The 20,507-nt window shown below is 34.9% G+C and overlaps 2 protein-coding genes across 3 annotated transcripts; one reads left to right on the forward strand and one right to left on the reverse strand.

Moving 5' to 3' along the window:
- Positions 1-8,356: 8,356 nt before the first annotated feature.
- Positions 8,357-11,345, reverse strand: LOC113768111 (uncharacterized protein At5g01610-like). The gene is made up of 3 exons (XM_027312352.1): positions 11,110-11,345; positions 9,329-9,383; positions 8,357-8,957 (listed from the first exon to the last, which is right to left on the reverse strand). The coding sequence occupies exons 1-3, from the start codon at positions 11,209-11,211 to the stop codon at positions 8,578-8,580; spliced, it is 537 nt and encodes a 178-aa protein (XP_027168153.1). The 5' UTR covers positions 11,212-11,345; the 3' UTR covers positions 8,357-8,577.
- Positions 11,346-14,300: 2,955 nt separating this feature from the next.
- LOC113767415 (mitochondrial ATPase complex subunit ATP10) lies at positions 14,301-20,424 on the forward strand. Of its 2 annotated transcripts, XM_027311503.1 has the most exons (9): positions 14,301-14,469; positions 16,113-16,179; positions 16,708-16,979; positions 17,134-17,174; positions 17,285-17,348; positions 17,494-17,682; positions 18,932-19,003; positions 19,226-19,404; positions 19,496-20,424. In XM_027311503.1, exons 3-9 carry the CDS (start codon positions 16,806-16,808, stop codon positions 19,611-19,613), a joined length of 837 nt encoding a protein of 278 aa, XP_027167304.1. In that variant the 5' UTR covers positions 14,301-14,469; positions 16,113-16,179; positions 16,708-16,805; the 3' UTR covers positions 19,614-20,424. The 2 variants fall into 2 exon arrangements, with proteins under 2 accessions (XP_027167304.1, XP_027167305.1); XM_027311504.1 differs by lacking the exons at positions 14,301-14,469; positions 16,113-16,179 and having other exon boundaries at positions 16,932-16,979; positions 17,280-17,348.
- The last annotated feature ends 83 nt before the right edge of the window (positions 20,425-20,507 follow it).

A 20,507-nucleotide genomic window follows, 5' to 3' on the forward strand; every position in this document is an offset into this window, starting at 1 on the left:
TATCAAAAGAAACATGTCACCTACACATCCTACTATTTTTCAAAGAACATTTGCACACAACAAAAATGCACATGGTTTCACAACATATAGAAAAGGTGGATTGAGATATGTCAAACCAGTACATGTTAAGGACTCTTCCATTATGTGTGGTTTTTGTTGTCAAAGAGGGCATTTGAAAGGTGATTGCTATGTGAAAAGAAATCTGAACAAAGGGATGAAATGCATGTGGTTAGTTAGATACAATGCTAACTATTGCGGACCCAAAAATTAAAAAGGGTACCAAACACTTTCTATTTTCAGGAAAAAGGATCAAACAAGTCCAAATGGTTTATTGATAGCGGCTGCTCAAGGCATATGACCGGTAATCCCTCCTTGTTCATAAAGCTAAAATCAAAATCAAGTGGAAAGGTGACATTCGGTGATGATGTGAAAGCTAAGACAATTGGTATAGGAGATGTTGGTAAGGATGGTGAAACTTTTGTCCATAATGTGCTCTTAGTTGATAACTTAAGTTATAACTTGCTTAGTGTTAGTCAATTATGTGATAAAGACTTGAATGTGTTATTCAAAAAACATGAATGCATTGTGCTTGATTCCAAATATAATATTGTGTTCAAAGGTAAGAGGTTCAACGACATATATATTGTGGTTCTTGATAAAATTGATTCATCTAGCTTGAATTGTCTTAAAGCCTCAAATGAAGATCCTTGGTTGTGGCATAGAAGATTTTGTCATTTTAACATGGATTTACTAAAGGAAATTTCGAAAAAGGAGTTGGTTAGAGGCTTGCCAAAAATCAGTTTTGATAAGGACAAAATATGTGATGCATGTCAATTTGGGAAGCAAACAAAAAATTCCTTTAAACCTAAGATGTGTGTATCTACTTCTAAACCTTTGGAACTCTTGCATCTTGATTTATTTGGTCCCACTCAAATTACTAGCTTGGGTGGTAAAAGATATTGTTTTGTAATTGTTGATGATTATTCTAGATACACTTGGGTGCTATTTCTTGCTCATAAAGATGATGCCTTCAAGAATTTTACTTCATTGTTTGCTAAAGTGCAAAATCTGCTTGGCTTAAAAATTGTTAGGATTAGAAGTGATAATGGAACGGAATTCAAATATTGTGATTTTCCTGATTTCTGTGATCATAATGGCATTACACATGAGTTTTCAATTGCAAGAACTCCACAACAAAATGGTGTTGTAGAAAGGAAAAACAGGACACTACAAGAGGCTGCTAGAACTATGTTAAGTGAATGTAGTTTTGCCTAAATACCTTTGGGCTGAAGCGGTAAACACTGCATGTTATGTGATGAATAGAATACTTTTGAGACCTATTTTAAAGAAAACTCCTTATGAGCTGATTTTTGATAAGAAACCTACGGTTGGTTATTTCAAAGTATTTGGTTGTAAATGCTTTATTTTGAATCTAAAGGAACATCTAGGTAAGTTTGATAAAAAATCTGATGAAGGAATATTTTTGGGGTATTATGAGAATAAAAGAGGATATAGAGTTTTTAATAGAAGGACTCTTGTGATTGAAGAAGCTATACATATAACATTTGATGAAACAAATGATGATAATTCCAAAAGTTCGTGTGAGGATGATGATGTAGGTGTTCGAGAAGGAATGGAAAAGCTATCAATTGGAAATGAAGGAAGCTCTAAACCAGCAGCAACTGAAATGGAAAATGAAGTTCATAATGATCAAGAAGAAGAAGATGAAGACAAAAATGATGATCCACTCAAAGATCTTCCCAAGGCTTGGAAATTCAGCCAAAATCATCCAAAAGAGCTTATAATTGGTGATCCATCCGAGAAGGTAAACACTCGTTCCTCATCTAGAAAATTGATTGACAATTTTGCTTTAGTTTCTCTCTTTGAACCCAAAAATATCAATGATGCTTTAAAGGATGAAAACTGGATTTTGGCAATGCAAGAAGAACTTAATCAATTTGAGAGAAATGAAGTTTGGACACTTGTTAATAGACCTCAAAATCAACCTATCATTGGTACAAAGTGGATTTTTAGAAATAAGTTGGATGATAAAGGTGTTGTTGTAAGAAATAAAGCCAGATTAGTTGCCAAAGGATATGCACAAGAAGAAGGAATTGATTTTGATGAAACATTTGCTCCCGTAGCAAGATTAGAATCTAGTAGAATGCTTCTTGCTTTTGCATGCTTTAAAGGCTTCAAATTGTTTCAAATGGATGTTAAAAGTGCCTTTTTAAATGGTTTTATTGATCAAGAAGTATATGTGGATCAACCCCCCGGTTTTGAAAATACAAAATTTCCAAGTCATGTGTTTAAACTATCTAAAGCTTTATATGGTCTAAAACAGGCTCCAAGAGCTTGGTATGAAAGACTAAGTGGTTTTTTGATTGAAAATGGTTTCAAAAGGGGTGTTGTGGACACCACACTTTTTACTAAGCAAGTGTTGAATGACCTTCTTATTGTGCAAATATATGTTGATGATATTATTTTTGGTGCTACTAATGAGTATCTATGCAAGGAGTTTTCCACCACTATGCAAAATGAATTTGAAATGAGTATGATGGGAGAATTAAATTTCTTCCTTGGACTTCAAATACATCAAGCGCTTGAGGGAATTTTTATAAATCAAGCAAAATATACCAAGGAATTGCTGAAAAGGTTTGGCATGGAGGACTCAAAGCAAGTTGGAACTCCAATGTGCACTTCTACAAAGCTTGACAAAGATGAAGAAGGTAATCATGTGGATGAAAAGCATTATAGAGGTATGATCGGAAGCCTACTCTATTTAACCGCAAGTAGACCTGATATTATGTTTGCTGTTTGCTTGTGTGCTAGATTTCAATCTTGTCCAAAAGAATCACATTTAAATGCTGTAAAAAGGATTTTTAGGTATTTGAAAGGTACATTAGACTATGGTCTTTGGTATGCTAGATCTAATGAGTTTGCACTATATGGTTATTCGGATGCTGATTTTGGAGGTTGTCGTGTGGATAGAAAGAGTACTAGTGGAACTTGTCATTTTCTTGGAAATTGTTTAGTCTCTTGGTTTAGCAAAAAGTAAAATGCAATATCTTTGTCTACAATCGAAGCGGAATATATTGCCGCTAGTGCATGTTGTGCTCAACTTTTATGGATGAAGCACACTTTGAATGATTTTGGATTGTTGTATGACTGCATGCCTGTATTCTGTGATAATACTAGTACTATAAATTTGACCAAAAATCCTATTCATCATTCTAGGACAAAGCACATAGATATAAAGCATCACTTCATTCGTGATCTTGTTCAAAAAGGTGAAATATGTGTAAATTATGTTTGTTCTAAAGATCAATTTGCTGATATTTTTACCAAAGCTCTGCCATTAGATCAGTTCATTCATCTAAGATCAAAATTAGGAATAATCGAAAAATCATCCTAAAATTTCTCAAAGTCTTCGGACGTCCGAAAGAAGATGAACGGACGTCCGATGATGTTCTTCAGCCATTTTCCAGAATTGCGCCTGTTCGGACGCAACTGTCGGACGCACAACTTCGTTCGGCCGTCCGACAGTGCAACGGCTCATTTTTTAAAACAACTTTCTTCCTCATTTGCTTCAGACTCTTCCCATTTTATTTCCTCTCGGACGAAAACCTTCTTGTCTCTCACTTTCAAATTCATATCGTTCTGAAGCCCCCATTCCCAAATTGACTCAACCAAAACAGTTCCTGATCAATTGCGAGTCATTATTCCTGATCATTTCACAGAATCATCTATCACTTCGCACATTCCCAAATTTTCTTCAAAACCCTATCTTTCCATAACCGCTCTGTCAAATCTTCTACAAGGCTTTTTTGTTCCAAAATTTTTGTGCGATTCACTTTCCTACTACTGTGTGTATCATTTGCATCTATCATTCCATACATTTCGCACAATGGTGAATCTAAGGGGAGGAAAAGTTACTGCCGGACGCAAGCATCCACTCAGGGATGAGGATGAGAGTCTTCCCACTGTCAAACGGACATCCAAACGCTTCAAAAGAGGAGCTATCAAGGGTCAAATGTCACGGCCTACACCACAACCCTCCTCTCAGCCTGAATCTGGACAGGGGACATCTTCTCAACCGCCTCCAAAATCAGCCCCTCCTCCTACATTCTTTGATGATGCTGCGAAAGACAAATACTCCTGGATATCCCAGAAGGGTGTCATCCCTCAAAGAACTGTAAACCCCTCTGAATTTCGCTCCATAGGTTTAGAATCCATTCTGAGTCTATTTGCTTTCCAGAAATGGTCACATCTTATTTCTATGCCAAATGTCTACTATCCTGATATGTTGCATCAATTTTTTGCCAATCTTAGGAAAGGTTCTGACCAAACTGAAATATTTTCCAGGGTTAATAGGGTAGACTTAATCTTTGGCTCTGAAATTGTGAACTCCATTTTAAATACTACCATTGAACGTTTATGCAAAGATAAGATTGCTAATTTCTTTTCCTATGAAGAGCTCCCGACTACGGCAAATCATTTTGATGGGACAAAAATGTTAACCTATTTCAAAAGAAGTTTTTCCTCACCTGCTGATGCTAAATTGAATGATCTGGCCCCTATGAATTTAATTGCTTTTTCTATCATTTCAAACCTGTTTGTGCCTACTGATGGCCATAGAACTAATGCAAACAAAATGGAGTTGTACCTCTTTTATTGTCTTCAAGAAAAAATTCGTATTGATTTTGGTTTTGTCATGTGCAAGTTTTTACTTCGCTATGCCACTGATTCTCGCAGAAAATTATCTTATGGAAAGTTTCTTCAAAAGATTTTTGAGTTTTACAAAGTCCCTACTCTAGGTGTTTGCCCCAAAGAAGCATCTTCTTATGCCTTTACCAAAGAATATTTTGAAAGGAAAAATCTTGTTTTTAAAGATAATCTGTGGGCTTATAAGGGGGCATCATCTAGTGAACAGAGGTCTAAGACTGCACATGATCCTTCATCTATTCCACTCACTCCCATTCATCCTAGGAAATCTGCCACTAAGGCATCTTCCTCCTCCAATGATGGAGTGATTGAGCTTCTTCATGAACTCAAATAGCATGTTCTTCTTCTAGAACATGGCCTAATGCTCACCATGTCCTCTGAGCAACAAACTGCCTTCCTAGACAAAAAGAACCTCCTGTTTCCCCCCCTGTGGTTGAGGAAGTTTCCCATGACAAAGAGTCACACCCCACTGATCCGAGTTCATCAATTCCAGACCCTGGTTCATCAACCCCTGTGACTCCTCATGGCACTTCTACATCAGATAAAGGCAAGGCACCAGTTGAAGAGGCGGCTGAAGATGATGAAGAAACTGAAGAGGAGGATCTCGACCAATATCAGCTCTCTCGGAGGACACCTGGATCCACATAGTTCATCACTTAGGACATTTGCATTATGTCTTGTTTATGTGTTTGTGGTATTCAACAATGAATATGTAATGTAATGGATATTTTAAGTTTCTTTTGGTATGTTTTGATGGTTGTTTAAGTACTGTTTTGATGGATGTCTAAGTATTTTAATGGATGCTTGTTTGTCTATTCTGATTGTGTGAATGCAATGAATTTGGTTTTCATGGATAAATATGTTTGTGGATGTGTTGATGTGATTGGTTACCCTTTTGTGATGACAAAAAGGGGGAGAGGATTGGTGTTGATTGATGATTGATAATTGATGATTGGTGTTGATTGATGATTGATGATTGGTGATGTTGGATATGTTGGATTGATTGTTTAAATTCAGTTGATGATTGTGATGGATTGATTGGCTGATATGCTTAATTGTCATATTTTTGGAAAATTGTTTAATTCGGTTGGGCAGCCAAGTGAGGGGGAGCTTTTCAAATCTTTTTATGATTCATTAAGTAAGGGGGAGTTCTTGTCTATTGAGAAAGGGGGAGTTTTTACTGCAATCATCAAATCTCATTTCAAACTTTTGTTTTGTCATCATCAAAAAGAAATATCTATCTAACCTTCTTCAAATATAAGTGTTTTTGCCTATCAAAGAATCAGGTACTAAAATGTCATGAATTGCAAATCAACCAAAAGAAGAAGCAAAAACAGGACACTCATGTCGGACGGCCGAAAGGAATCTGTCGGACGTCCGAAGGGATGAAGAACATCAGGAAGGAGTTTCTGTCGGACGCACATCGATCGTGTCGGACGTCCTAAAAATTTCACATAGCTTTGATGACTCTCTGCCAAGACACTGTCGGACGCTCGCAAGGAAGCATCGGACGTCCTGAAGGATCGGACGCATGCTTCGGACGAACATCAATATCATCGGACGTCCTAAAAATTCCTCGAAGATTTGATAACTCTCTGGACGACGTTCGGACACTGAAGCTCGGACGATAAAATTCTTTCGGACGTCCGAACTTCAATTTGGCTGTTTTTCGGACGATTGGTTCGGACGATAATTTGATCGTCGGACGTCCGAAAGCCCCAACGGCTAGCTGACCCTTCATCTGCCTTCTATCCGTTGGAAGCTTTAATGAAGCCCATTTTTGTTCCCCTTTAAAAGCAAACTGTTCTGAATGAAGGAAGGATTTTTGCACACTTTGTTTACAAGATCTCAAGAGATATTTTAGCTAGAAAATAGTCTCCAAAGCAAGATTTGTTTTAAAGTGGTGTGAATTTCTGGTGAGCATTTCTTTTGTGACTGAAAGGATCTTTAGTGTAGCTTTGTTGAGGGTTTTCTGAGTGATTGTAAAACTTCTTAGCTTGACTAAGTGAGGCTTAGGGCAAAGAGGAAGTGCTCCCTCCATTGTACATCTAGTTGATCTTCTTCCATCTAAGAGAAGTTACTCTTCCTAGTGTGTGGTCTTCAAGTTTGAGGATAGCTTGGTAGACACTTGGTTTGATTCCCTAATTTACTTTTCTGTTTAATAAAATTCTCATTGCTTGTCTATACTTGTGTTTCTGATCAATATTGCTCTTGTCTTCTAATCTACTTGGTTGATCATTACTAGAAAAGAAGGTAAATTTTTATTAAAGAAAAAGTGCATAAATTTGGTTAAGATTTTAATCAACCCAATTCACCCCCCCTCTTGGTTGTCTTTGGGACTTACAAGAGTAAATCTTATACACATTGACAATATATGCACTATTACTGTTGAATTCATGACATGTATATAAAAGTTGAATTTCAACTTCAAATTTTGCATAATTGTCATTTATCCAATACCGATAGTGTACATTGTCAGTGTAGGAAGATTAATCTGATAGAATAACCTACTCTATCAAGAATTGATAATGGTTGATACAACATGAGTTTGTCTAATGGTAGGTACTCGTTAAGATATATTTCAGATGTTATATTTTTGGAAATGTGAAATTAATTAAGGAAAGTAAACAAATACAAGGGAAGGTAGGTAAGATTAAATAGAGAAAGTTATTTTGTATGGTATTTAGTTATTTGCTAATTGCTAACATTAATTGAAATTTTACAAATGAAGTGCTTAAAAAGGAAGGGCACTTAAAAAGGAAAAATTAAATACTCTTAACAGTAGGGTACAAAAGGAATTTAAAAGGTGAAAATTTTGTATTAACAACACATAGTGATGCTCCCAAATATTGGACAGATGGTATAAAAAGAGATTAATCTAAATTAAATTGATAGTGTATACACTAACCACCTATATGCATATCACGCGTCCAAAACTTGAAATTTAAATTACTTGTCATACATATAGATCCACTAGTATATACACTAGCAATGGAATAAAAAATTTATACAAGGAAAAACCCCTATTTTATAAAATGTGACTAGTTATTGGTTTAATAAATTCTATAGGATTCTCTTTCTACAAGGTTTTTTTTTTGTCTTTTCCTATTTTCCTTGCTGTTTCTTTCTTTTCTAGACAATTTTGTTTGTATTTTTCCCTTGTTTTCTCCCCTTTTTAGGTCACTCTATAATTTTATTTTCATTTATAATTTCACTTTCGCGGATCACCGGCTTGACCTTCGATTAGCTGATTCACCGTCACCAATATCTATGCCCCACCCAAAACATGATATTGGTGAATCTTTTATTAACAAGCAAACCTATCATCGGCTAAATACTACAAACTGGTCAATTGTTCATACTACACTATATAATTATTTATAAGTAGATTATATATACACTGTTAGTGTATATATTATCATGATTAGATGTATGATACATGAGCAAATTTTGAATTTCAAATTTAAATTTTATAAATATATTATATATCTAATGGTGATAATGTATAGATTAACAGTGTATATACAATTAATTCATTATTTATATGATGATTCATGTTGCTCCTCCATTGTGTTATCATAGAATTCTTCTTTGTCTAGTAGACGAATATTTCACTGGTTCTAGTATCATGTTTAAAATACTACATTTCACTCTGTCAAGAATTGATAATGGTTGATACAACATTAATAGTTTCCATATATCGATCAGCATATATGTGTTCGTGAAGACTAAAGAACATATCAAAGAATAAGGTAATGTATCTATATTTAAAAAAGGAAAAAAAAAAAAAGGGAAATGCTTCTATAGCATTATTGACATAAAACTAGCAGGATCTTTGATTTCTTTCCAAACTCAAAATTCTTCTACTTTTACTGCATCACGGGGCATTTCATATGCATCTTTAGGCCTTGATTTCTTCACCCCTGCTGTAAACCAGAGTTTGTCAGATTTGTAGCCCTCAACATTGACGCTAGTAACTTTGACCCATACCAGAACCTTGGTCTTCATGCCTTCAATTCCTGTGAGCTTTCCCCTTGACAATGTTGCTTTGATCCGTGTAGCATACCTCACAACAGATGAGTCCTTGAAGCAAACTTCACATGGAGAGGGCAAGTAGACAATAAGCTTGGACTTTGACACATCAAATTCATAACAAGTTATGTTCTGGGGAAAAAGGCCAGGCGGTAGGTTGAATTCTCGCAGGAGATCTGGCAAGGACTTCAGGGGCTTACCTGAGGAATTACTACATGGTTTAGATGGCTGTCATTCAGAGACTGACAAGCTTGCACAATGTTGACTGCTATAGCAGGCAGGGTAGCAGTAGAAAAATGATCCAATTGTCATTAGATTATAGATGTGCATGCTCTCATTATGGATGAGCAACTGCTGTGGTCTTTTCTGTTCTAAATACTAGTGAAACCATATATCATGGTAGTTTGATCTTGAATACCACAGTTATAGCTAAGATGCCGATGCAGCGCAGTTAATGATCCACTTTTAGAATGAGGTATACTTGCACCACAGATGCCACAATGTGGTAATACAAAATTCTCCGTGATGAATTCATCTGAAAACAAAAATGGATGTAGGATTATCATCATACCTTTCAGTTTGTTGAATACCCATTTTGCCTTTTCTTCAACAGTATTAGAGAAGGTCTGGAAATAGAAAGCGCAGTTACTGGAAGAGCAGCAAAACAGGATTGTAATCTTATGCAAAAGATCAACAAAGATGAGAAAAGAAAAGCCGAGATAGTAGTTGCAAGTTCATCTATGTAAAATTGTCCATGAGAAGAAACTATATATATTTATGGTTCTTTGTAAATCGACAAGAAAAGTGAAAAAGGAGAAAGAAAAGAGTCCTCAGCAAGAGACTGCTGAATGTAAGCCAACCCAAAAGAAATATAGTTCAATATGATGACTGAAATCAAGTTTACTTAAAACATAAACAGGTCTTCCTGGCCATGGTTCACAATTTATGACTTAATAGATCAAGTCCAAGACAGATGGTATGCTGTTTCATGGATTTCAAAAATCAGAATTTATTCAGAATGACATTTGCTCTGAAATTTCTTGGATTAAAAATCTTCACAATCAGAATTATGAAACTGACCAAGTAGGAACAATTTCAGTTCCCTTGGGAGCCAGTCTGGAAAAATAGCTACTTGTCTAAGTTAACGAGAATGCTAATGGCCAAAGAACTCTGTGTAGTTCTTCATTATAATTATCTTCAAAGGAAAACATACAAATTGGATGGGATGGGAAGCCTGAATCTCATTGGAAGATCACAAAGTTAAAAAAGAGTTACTCTGCTAGAGTGCATACGTTGCAATATCAGGTCTGGTGGTATGATTCTTCTGAAGTCAGCAGAAAGACAATGTCAATAAACCCAAGTTTTGGAGCCAAAAAAGGGCACATTAATGACACATTAGGCACATTGGAAAAAAAAAGGCACATTGAACTTTGGAGGCCAAAGAATTGGGGAGACAAGGCCCCTCACTAGCTCTGAAATGACAGACAAATCGCAATGAAGTAGCCATATTCTGGTAGTAGGATTGATCCCAGCTCTAAGCTTAAGAACCTTGAAAAGGCTTGAACGATGTACGCGATAAAGATTAAGAAGAATCCGGCACAATTTTTCACTAAATCTCTACTAATCAAAAGGCGGTAATATGAAAAGTGAGGATTCTTATGGATAAGCATAGCAGAAGTTGGAAACCAGAAGCTATATTTTATGAAAAGAAGCAATGATCAAAGTCTTATTACGTTCTAATAGAAATTGACCAAGAATTATTGACAACCTCTTTCTTACTTGATCCTCCTTTTGAGGTTACAACTATGCCAATTTTCAGATTAGACAGTACAGTCCTGATGGAAAACACAGTTCGACTAACTCCCAACTGAACTCAGAAATGTCAAAAGCGCAAAATAATATCAGCATCTATAATAATGATTGTGGTAAAGCCTGTTGTCCATAAAACCACACCCTCTGCACTACACATCCATTAATGCTACTAATCTCAGAATTAGAAGGAAAATCAAGAATACTCTGTCTGATCAAAACTTTCCAATCAATGCATCTCAGAATTAACAGGGCATTGAAACAAGAATCCTGTGTCTTATCTCATATTTCCACCCAAATCCAAATTAAACAGGAGCCCTCCTCTCCTTTCCTCAAGATTCCTTATATCTACTACTAAATCTCACAAATCTTATTATGACATTGTACTAAAAGTTCTTGCACGTCAATTCAGATAACAATGACAGAGTCGAAATACCACTAAAACAAAGCAGCATCAAAGGAACTAATGCAGTATACAAATTAAAATGAAGAATTCAAATAACTGAATAACAATCAAGAAAGAAAAGGAAAAGATGATTATACAGAGAGGTCCTGAGTGATGCTGGAGATCTCTTCCTTGGCTTTCTTGGAAACCCAAAACGTACTAGCTTTTAAGCTCCCAACTGTTGTCAGAGCTTTCTCCATTCTTGCAGGCTGCAATAAATCTATCTTATCTCAAGTGAAATTCACCTCACAAATCACAACTCTCATCTTCTTCTTCTACCTCCCAATGCTGGACGGTCGCTTTTGTTGGTTGCTTATATGAGTGTGTGTTGTCACTTCTATCTCAATCATCATAGGTGTCTGACAACTCATCATGTATCTGTCATTGCAAGCAAAATAGCGGCGCCTCACGAGAACACAAATTATAGACAGTAAATTAAAGTTAATTATAATAGGCACCAACGAACTATCACTAATTTGTGGTTTTGCACCACTAAACTATCGATTCTAGCACTCACTTAAATTGGTTGGGAACTAATGAAATTTGGTAACAATTTTTTAATGGAAAGCCTTTAATACTTTTAAGCGATCAAGAATACTTAGTACAATGTAATTAAGTGCTAAAATTGATATTAATTGGAGGTACTAAAATATTTTTAGTGAAAAATAGTGGCAGAAAATAAACTACGAGAATTTCAATATATTTGAACAATGCAACGTAATTTGATAGTATACAATAATTAAGTTTTACTGTTCAACCGCTAGTCATGGGTTAGGGAGTTGTACTTCCACCTAGTAGATCAGGATTCAAATCATAACTAATAAATTTGAGACAGTGAGGAAATAGAAAAGTAGAGGAGCGTAACAAAAAAAAAGTTTTTGATTCAAGGATGAAATACATATTAAAAGTAGTTTGAGGATGTGTGTTGCAATTTTCTCTGATTTTTGCATATTTGGCATGGAACAAAAATACTGTGGTTATTCATAAAATTTTAAATTATTACTCACCCTCTAAAGTGAATATATTATTCCATAAGAGTGTTATTTCTGCGAAATTAAACTAAAAAAATGAAATTAGTCCTTCCTGTTTATCCATGCACTTGATGCAAAAAATACAAGGACCGCATTTTAATTATTACTGAATTAGTTTTTGGACAAGGGCGTGTGACGAACAAAAAGATGAGAAGATTTAAACAGACAAAAAAAAAACAGGGGTTTTGTGAAGAATAACCGATGAGAAAATTTAGAAAAGAAAAACTTTTTGAACAAACTGCAACTGAGCATAGTCAATTTTTTTTTTTCATTTGTAATATAAAACAAAGTTTTGGTACGGTCATAAATATCACTACTCTTACTAGCTAGGATGGAAATGAATATTTTGGTTTTGAGCTTTTCTTTTTTCAAAAACAAAAATAAAGAATTACAAGTTTTTCCTTGTTTTCCTTATATGTAAGTATCAAACGCTTGTATGTTTGCATAAAAATAGGGTAATTGCGCTGGGTTAATCTTTAAAGGTCCTTTCTAGCACATTTTGTTCTGAAAGCAGTTAAACAAACTTCGGGAGGAATTAAAAGGAGTTTTACATAATTGGCCAATATTATGAAAATTATGGATTATATCAGCATTAGATGAATGACATGAAATTCAATTTTTGCACACATGTCATGATTCTAACGATGATAGTGTATACACTGTCAGTATAGAAAAGATTTACTCGTGTAATTAACCCTTAAATCATCAATAATAGCAATTAATTATTTTATAATATCAAATTACGGCACATTGTTCAAACAAATTGAGATCAACTAAAGCTTTTCAAGTCTATGCACAAATATTCAATAATAATTGATGCATTTAATTTGTCGAAGAGTTTTTTTTTTAAATGTAAGTAGGGGTGTAGAACAAGTGACCTTTCACTTATACTTTCTTCTATGTACCACTCAACATATCTCTCCTCTGATTTCTATTATCAATGTATACTTTTTCTACCATTATTGATTTTGTCAATCCACAATCTAAAGAATTTCACGATTCTTCTTACTGCTAACTAGTTGTAGTATCAATAGAATTTATTAATTTATCCCTTGCTTGTAAAGATACTTGTCTGTAATTTGATTGAAAATATACTATTTCAACACAAGTTTTGAAGGACCAATATTGCACTTTTAACTCAAATGAAGCTTTCTATTGTTATTGGCTTAGTTAATAATTTCCCCAGTTGCTTTTATTGCACTTTATCCTTTGAAAAAAATCATGGGTAAAGTATCATTTCTTTACTTGTTTTTGATAAAATTACGAAGAACCCACAATAATGAATAATATAAATAAATTACAACTCACATAAAAATATATTACAAACACTATAAACTAACCTACAAATAGTGCAAACAAAAAATTAGACGAAACTCACGTGTAGTAAGACTTGAATATAAAAATTAAACAAATAGCTCAGAACAATTTCCCTACATGGCCTGCAAGGAGTTGCAAATTGGATAAATGCTGATGTGACCATATAAATGTCAAGTCTTAATTATGTGGTAGGGTTATATGTGAGGTGATGTGTAACTTTCATATTAATTTAATTATCCGTAGGACCTAACCAGCTTCAACACTGATTTTTTGCGATTAAACCTTTTGAACAACCCTTCTGTTCATAAATCGCTTTCTTAATTTATTACTAAATATGACACCTATTGAAGATGCTCTTGATATAAGCAAAGATCGAGCTCTATAAAAGTATAGGCCAGTGATATAAGAGTAAATCTTTTTTACAGTGACAGTGTATACACTATCATGGTTAGAATCATGACATGTGTGCAAAAATTGATTTTTAAATTCAAATTTTGCACAGATGTCATTCATCCAATGCTGATAGTATATACACTGTCAGTGTAGGAAAGATTAATCCTAATTACATATAATAAGTAGTTTGAGGGTGCATTGCAATTAATCCAATATAGAAGGAAAAAAAGTGCTAATTTTTCAATTCATAACGAGAAAGGAGAAAAAAAATTTGTCATGTTTAATGATTCATTTACTTTTAACCAATTCAAAATTATTCAAAATCACTCTAATTCTGTTTTTTTAAAAGCCTTTTGTACAATAACTAGTGGGGAAAAAAAGAAAACTAGACATACTAATTGTGCAATTACAAAAATTTTTTTTTTGAAAATGAAGATGGGCACGGTGAATTACAGGAAAAGAAAAATGGAAAAGTAAACCAGAATTCGACAAGTTGAAAATGAAAATAGAAAAATGCCCCAATAAATTACACTAAAGCGTCTTCTTTCTGATACGTTTTATAAAGTCGCTTACGATTCTTCTTCTTCCTTTTTGGCTCTCCTTCAACCAGATCGAACGCGTCCATCATCTCCCTGTCTCCTCAGCTCTTCCGCCGCTGGCCTTCTCCGTCGTCCCCAGCATCGTTCCTCCGCCGCCACTCTCTCACTCCTTGACACGGTTCGTTTCCTTTCATTTTTTATTATTGGTTTTGTATTTTGAGATTTTTGTCTGCTTTAACAACTATCAAGTAGTAGTTTTGAACAATTTTACATCGATAAAGCAGTTTTAGCTCTATATCTATCCACCCCACTGAGAGAAGTGCTGATAATATACATGTGGTGTAATGGAGTCTGCCAAAAAGAAATTGTCAGGTGTCCCAATTATGGCCTCAAAATTTAGTGTATTCGTGTGGAACAAAATTGTTTATGACGCACAAGTATAATTTTAGTAGTAGTAATGACATCCAATGTGATAATGATGATGATGAATTCACCAAACATTCAAGCATGAAAAGAAACTAGTAGGACTGATTTTGGATGCCTAATGTGAACCAGGATTCAATAGAAGCATACCCTTTTCTTGGTCAGCTGGCATTTTGGGGGTTTGCTTCAATTGAAAAAGTCTTTGATCATTCGTATTTAGAATTTCAGGCCAGATAAAATGGAAATTTTCATGATGATTCTTTTTTATCTATGTTGCCTCTTGGGCTTCAATCTTCATAGAACCACTTTGAGGACAGTTGATCATTGATAGAAAAGTATGTGTTTTAAATGATCATGGTGTAGCAAAAATTAAGAAAGAATTTTTCCAAGAATTTGCCGCACAGTGCCACTTCAGAACACTGTGATGATGTACAATTTTGTAAAATCCTACTACTGCAATTTTCAAACTGCATGTGACGTAAATACTTAGTTTGACACCTTCCAACTTCCAATCCTTCCGCATCTTATTTTTTGTTGAGTTGATTTCTATATTTTGTTATTACTGTGTAGCTACTTTTTTGACCTTTTTATTTACTTTCTGCACTTTGGTGCATGCAAAAGTCCTCTGGGTTCTTCACTTCGTTTGTTTTTTGTGTTTTGGAAAAAGTTCAAATGGATGGTCCAAAACAAATGCGATGATGCAGTACTTTTTACCTTCGTTTTTAAAATTTGAAATTCAATTCTAGTAAATTTGCATAGCATTAATATTTTGGATGTTACATTTGGGTTTTCTTTTGAGAGATGAATGGGAGAAAGAACTTTATTCTCCATCGTGTTCTCAATTGCTTTCTGAGGTTAAGATACTTAGATCTTGGTTTTCTTCTAGTTTCTTGAAGACAGGCTGAACATTATACAACCATTACATGTTGCTCTAGGTTTGTCAAATTGCTGACTTGCAGTTTCCAAAACCTGTTACCTTGCAACATAGACTTTTACCACTTACGATTTGTCTTTCATTAGCTATACCAACTCTCCTTTTCTTGTTTTGGGGGTCTGAATTACTATAAGAACTTTTCATGTGAGAGATTGTACTACATGAAAATGACAGAAGCTACTTTTGTATATGTAAACCATGGACTTTGTTTAATGTAAATGCTGCTGGAAATCTTATCTATTAAGGTTACACTGATATAGTATCCTCCAACTAAAAAAATGTTACCCTTAGCCTCTAGAAGATCCAATTACAATATTCCGAGACTATTTCCATTCGCTCAAGTTCTCATTTATGAGAAACATAGAAGTAAAAAAAGTTGCTGGTCACCAGAAATTTTGTGAGTTATGTATTTCATTTTGGTTTTGGTTGTTGAATAAATTTAAAACCTGTTTTGTCCCGTGCAGCACCATTATTTGTTTATTTGTTCAGACTGGAAGTTCAGAAACTGCTGCTGTCTTGGAGTATCAGCTAGTAAGTTCCCAAAATCTGATTCTTTACCATAGCATTGACATTGGAGACTCAAAAATTATGCTAACTGCATGAAAGCTATGTTATTGAATGTCCTTGTCGTATGCAAATTGGATTAGACTTTTGCAACTGCTATGAAATTCTGTTGTTTTTAAGAATTTGATCCAACGTAATTGGTTGGGATGTTGTTATATAAAATTATATGGCTTTCTCCATCTGCGGTAGAATTGTAAAACCATCGAGTTCGTCTAGGTGCAGGAGAAACTGTGCCAGATATTGTGCATCGTGCATTAGTATTGTTAGTGTCTCAAACTTGATCTGGTAAATGTTTCTAAAGTTGAGTCAGTTTATATTCGGTTGTTGATTTTAGAACACGGTAATTATGCAATTGTGTGGAAAAATGTGCAATTATGACTTTATGTGTTGTTATATCGGTTAAGGGTGTTTATGATCATTTTTATGGTTGCTGGGTTACTATAAACTAGGAAAATGTTTTTCATGATTGATATGTTCATCGCACCTTATGAACAGAGAAATTAGCCCATCTCCTTGAATAGAATAAAGAAAGAAGGCAAGAAAAGAGGAATTTACAAAACAAACAACAGTGAATCTTCACAGAGAGACTAGTGATGATGTTAAGTTTGAAGAAACTAACTTCAGCAGCAGCAGCACCTGCAATTCTTCATCATTCAAGGCGTCTTGTCAGTCCAAATTATATCACTAATGATAAGCTGGTGGGTTCTTTCATCCCTTCAAAAAATCCATCTCAGTGGACCTCCAACCGCTTCCTTGATATCTACCAGGTTAGTCCAAGGTTATCTTCATATTCCATATTTGGCTTAGCAGAAATGCACTGAATGACTGAAAGATAAGGGGTTTGATTTGGTTTTAATATGGTGCAAGTCTCTGTAAAATTTTGATATTTTTTATGATTATTGAGAACCTATCTGGTTTCAGCTTGCAAACAAGGCTGCAATTGAGAAGGAACGTGCTAGGATGTAAGTTCAGTGTTTGACATTATGCTCTCTACACTTGTATGGAAATATTTATATAGAAATGTATATGTGGACTGTTAATCTTTACATAAGTTAAATGTGATTTAGGGCAGTTCAGATGAAATGAGTAGGGGCTATTTTGCTGATTTTGGAGAGATGAAGAAACATGGTGGCAAGGTGAAATGAAGAGCTATTAATTTACAGTGCTTAATCGTAGTAGTTGATTTTAATGTTGGATTATTTTGTTGTACTTTTACAATGATATGCTTGGAGGCCTTTGAAGTTGATTTTTTGGTTGCGGATATGGGTTGTTTTTATGTAGATTGCAATGGCAAATAAGATTATAATTCCGGCAATGGCAGCTACTAAGTTTCCTGCATTGGAAGTGAACTTTTCTGATGGTTCAAGTCTTAAGCTGCCCATTACATCTGGTGGAAATGGCTCTAGTGCTGACAAATTGGATGTTCCTAAAGCGTCATTGCTCTGTCTTTCATTCCGCGGAAGCTCACAGGTTTGACAAGTCTGATCTGATAGTTGTTATGGGCCTAGTTGATTGTTTGTTTCAATTCATTAGCCTACAGTAAATCAAGCACGTTTCTGCCTTTCATGTCATCCTGCTTATATTCAAAATGAGGCAGACTCATACATAGAGCATCATTAGAAGGAAAGAGGCTTAATTATATGTGATTTTATTTGGAATAAATTGGAAATGGGCATGCCTCTTAAATGAGATAATGGCAGAAAGAAGATAACTAACAACTTCTTGCTTTAGGCTTGCCATTAACGTTCAATATTTTCATGATGTAGCATGAACATGTTGCTTGAGTACAGCTGAACTGAAATAACCTTTCTGAACCTCAATGTATGTTCTTCATTTTATTATACCGGCATCCTTCGTGTTAAAGACTCATGTAGATTTAATTTACTTCGTATTAGTATATGCTATCTTTTGTGTTCTACACCCTGAGGGAGGTCCAGTTGCAGTATTGTTTTTATGGAGTGTTTTTATTACATCTTATTTTGAATGCCTTAGTACATTGTGATTTTATATGGACAGTTTTAGCATCAAACAGTCTCGTGTTCATTGAAGAATATCAGGGAATAACTTGATAACATTCTTCATAACATTCTTGTCTTCCCTGTTCCACAGCTGTTTTGTGGTCCTAATTTATTGTTGGGAGCTTAGCAGCTTTAAAGAACTTGATACTATCACATACTGTGAAACTGTTGTATCAAGAGAATTTACTTCTGTGGTATCATCATGGGTTGCCTTGAAATGTAGTTTTTTAGATTATGAATCTAGAAATAAGCAATTGGATAACTGGCATTTGTTAGAAATGACTTCAGATTCAGAGCAGACAATAAAGCTCAGATGCTATGTGTGGTGAACTGGGATTGCTTTGTCAGTTTGTTAGTTTGTCTTGTAGGCATTTGGTGTGGGCTTTTAGCTTGTAAGTACATGTTATGATTTTAAGTTTCTAGTAATTCGTACTTATGTTGATTAATTCATTTGTAGATGGTTATTCCTTATTTATAGAACTACACGCATTCAAAATTACTTCCCTTGGGTCTTTGATTTGCGTAGTGAATGAATAAAGCTTATTTATGAGGGGAAGAGGAATCGGATTCCTGATTCTTTTTCACAAAAGGAGACTTTAATAATGTTTTGCTTGGATTTTGTTTTGATTCGATATAATGAGCTTAAAGATGTTTAAAAATTGTTCCTAGAACTTCATCCTGAAAAGCTTCCTGCTTTGTAGGCAATGATTAATTCTTGGAGCAAGCCATTCCTTGATGAGTTCTGCAGCTCCAACGAAACTCAGTTATTTGAGGTATAGCATAATTTTCTTTCAATTGAAGGTTTGCAAATTGCATTTAATTTCTTTATCCTTTTGTAAAGGGAGGATGGCTCACATTTTGTTGTTCCTTGGTGCAATAAGAGACTGGATGGGGTTTATCACTCTCACTGTGCTTAGATTAAAGGAAATGCATAGCTTATAGGAGCCATGACATAATTTGCTATATATGTGTTAATAAATCTTAAACATGTCCAGGTTTCCTTGATAGAGTCGTGGCTACTAAGGCGTAATCTAATAAAGAAGCTGCTTCTGCGAATAATGAAGAAACCTAGCCCTGATGATAAGAAGAATGTACTGCAGAGACAAATCGTATATTCTTTCGGCGACCATTACTATTTTAGAAAAGAGCTCAACATATTGAACCTTCTAACCGGGTAGCACACATTTTCTTTTTGTTCTCCATTCCTCTTATTTTCCGTCTGAATTAGTTTGACGAAGTTACTCATGTATATTTCTTCTTCACAGTTATGTGTTCTTGCTCGACAAGTTTGGTAGAATACGGTGGCAAGGTTTTGGATCTGCAACTCCAGAAGAGGTGTCTTCACTGTTGGCCTGCACTGCACTTTTGCTTGAAGAGGCATGACGTTAACAGGAAATGAGATGCCCAATGTCAATATTTACTGGCATGATATGAAGAATGGATCCTGACTTTCTAGTTTCTCATTGCTTGTGACGACCGCATTTTGGCTAATGAAATTGACAAGGTACTATGAACTCAAGCAGCTATGAAATGCAATGCAATCGAAAGCCTGGATAGTTTACTTGAAAGATAAGAAGTGACTGTGCAATTGATCTTTTGACAAAGAATCCTAGCATAGATGAAACCGTCCATTAATTTGCTACAGTTATTAACTGTAAAGCAAATAGACAGGGAGTGGGATGGTAAAATGAGACAGAAATCTGTTGTGGTCGGCGCAGGCAAATCTTTCATTTTGGAAAAGCATTTTACTGTTTGAAGAAAGCTAATGAAACAAAGACATCCATTATATATCTAACTGCAAGGTCGTCAATATGACATCCCTGTTCTTTATGCAAAGACAATCATGTGCATTGCCTACACAATAAATAATGAGGCTATCATTGCGAAGATTCTTACAAGTCATCAGGTAGAAACAAAGAAAAAAGTTCAGTAATGCACCTGAGGATACCTTTCTGGATGGCTGCAGCTCCACAAAGTTACAGGTTTCTTTCCTATTTTCACATTATCAAACGGGACAAGGGAAAAGGCATAGAACTATGGAAGCATATGCTATATTTATGCTATTCTATTTCTTTGGGAATATTGAAGAAGACAAGTCAGGAGTTTTGCTTTGTCTGATGGTTGAAAGACAAAATGTGTGGCAAATCTCCTGTATTTTTTATACTTTTCAATTCATAATTTTCTGGATTGGGGACATTAGGAACGGTCTCACTTTTTTTTTTTTAAAAGGAATGGTCACACTTAATTCACTTAAAAATTACATGTGATGTTACGCTT

Source organism: Coffea eugenioides, chromosome 4 (genome assembly GCF_003713205.1).
Source record: "Coffea eugenioides isolate CCC68of chromosome 4, Ceug_1.0, whole genome shotgun sequence".
Classification (NCBI taxonomy): domain Eukaryota; kingdom Viridiplantae; phylum Streptophyta; class Magnoliopsida; order Gentianales; family Rubiaceae; genus Coffea; species Coffea eugenioides.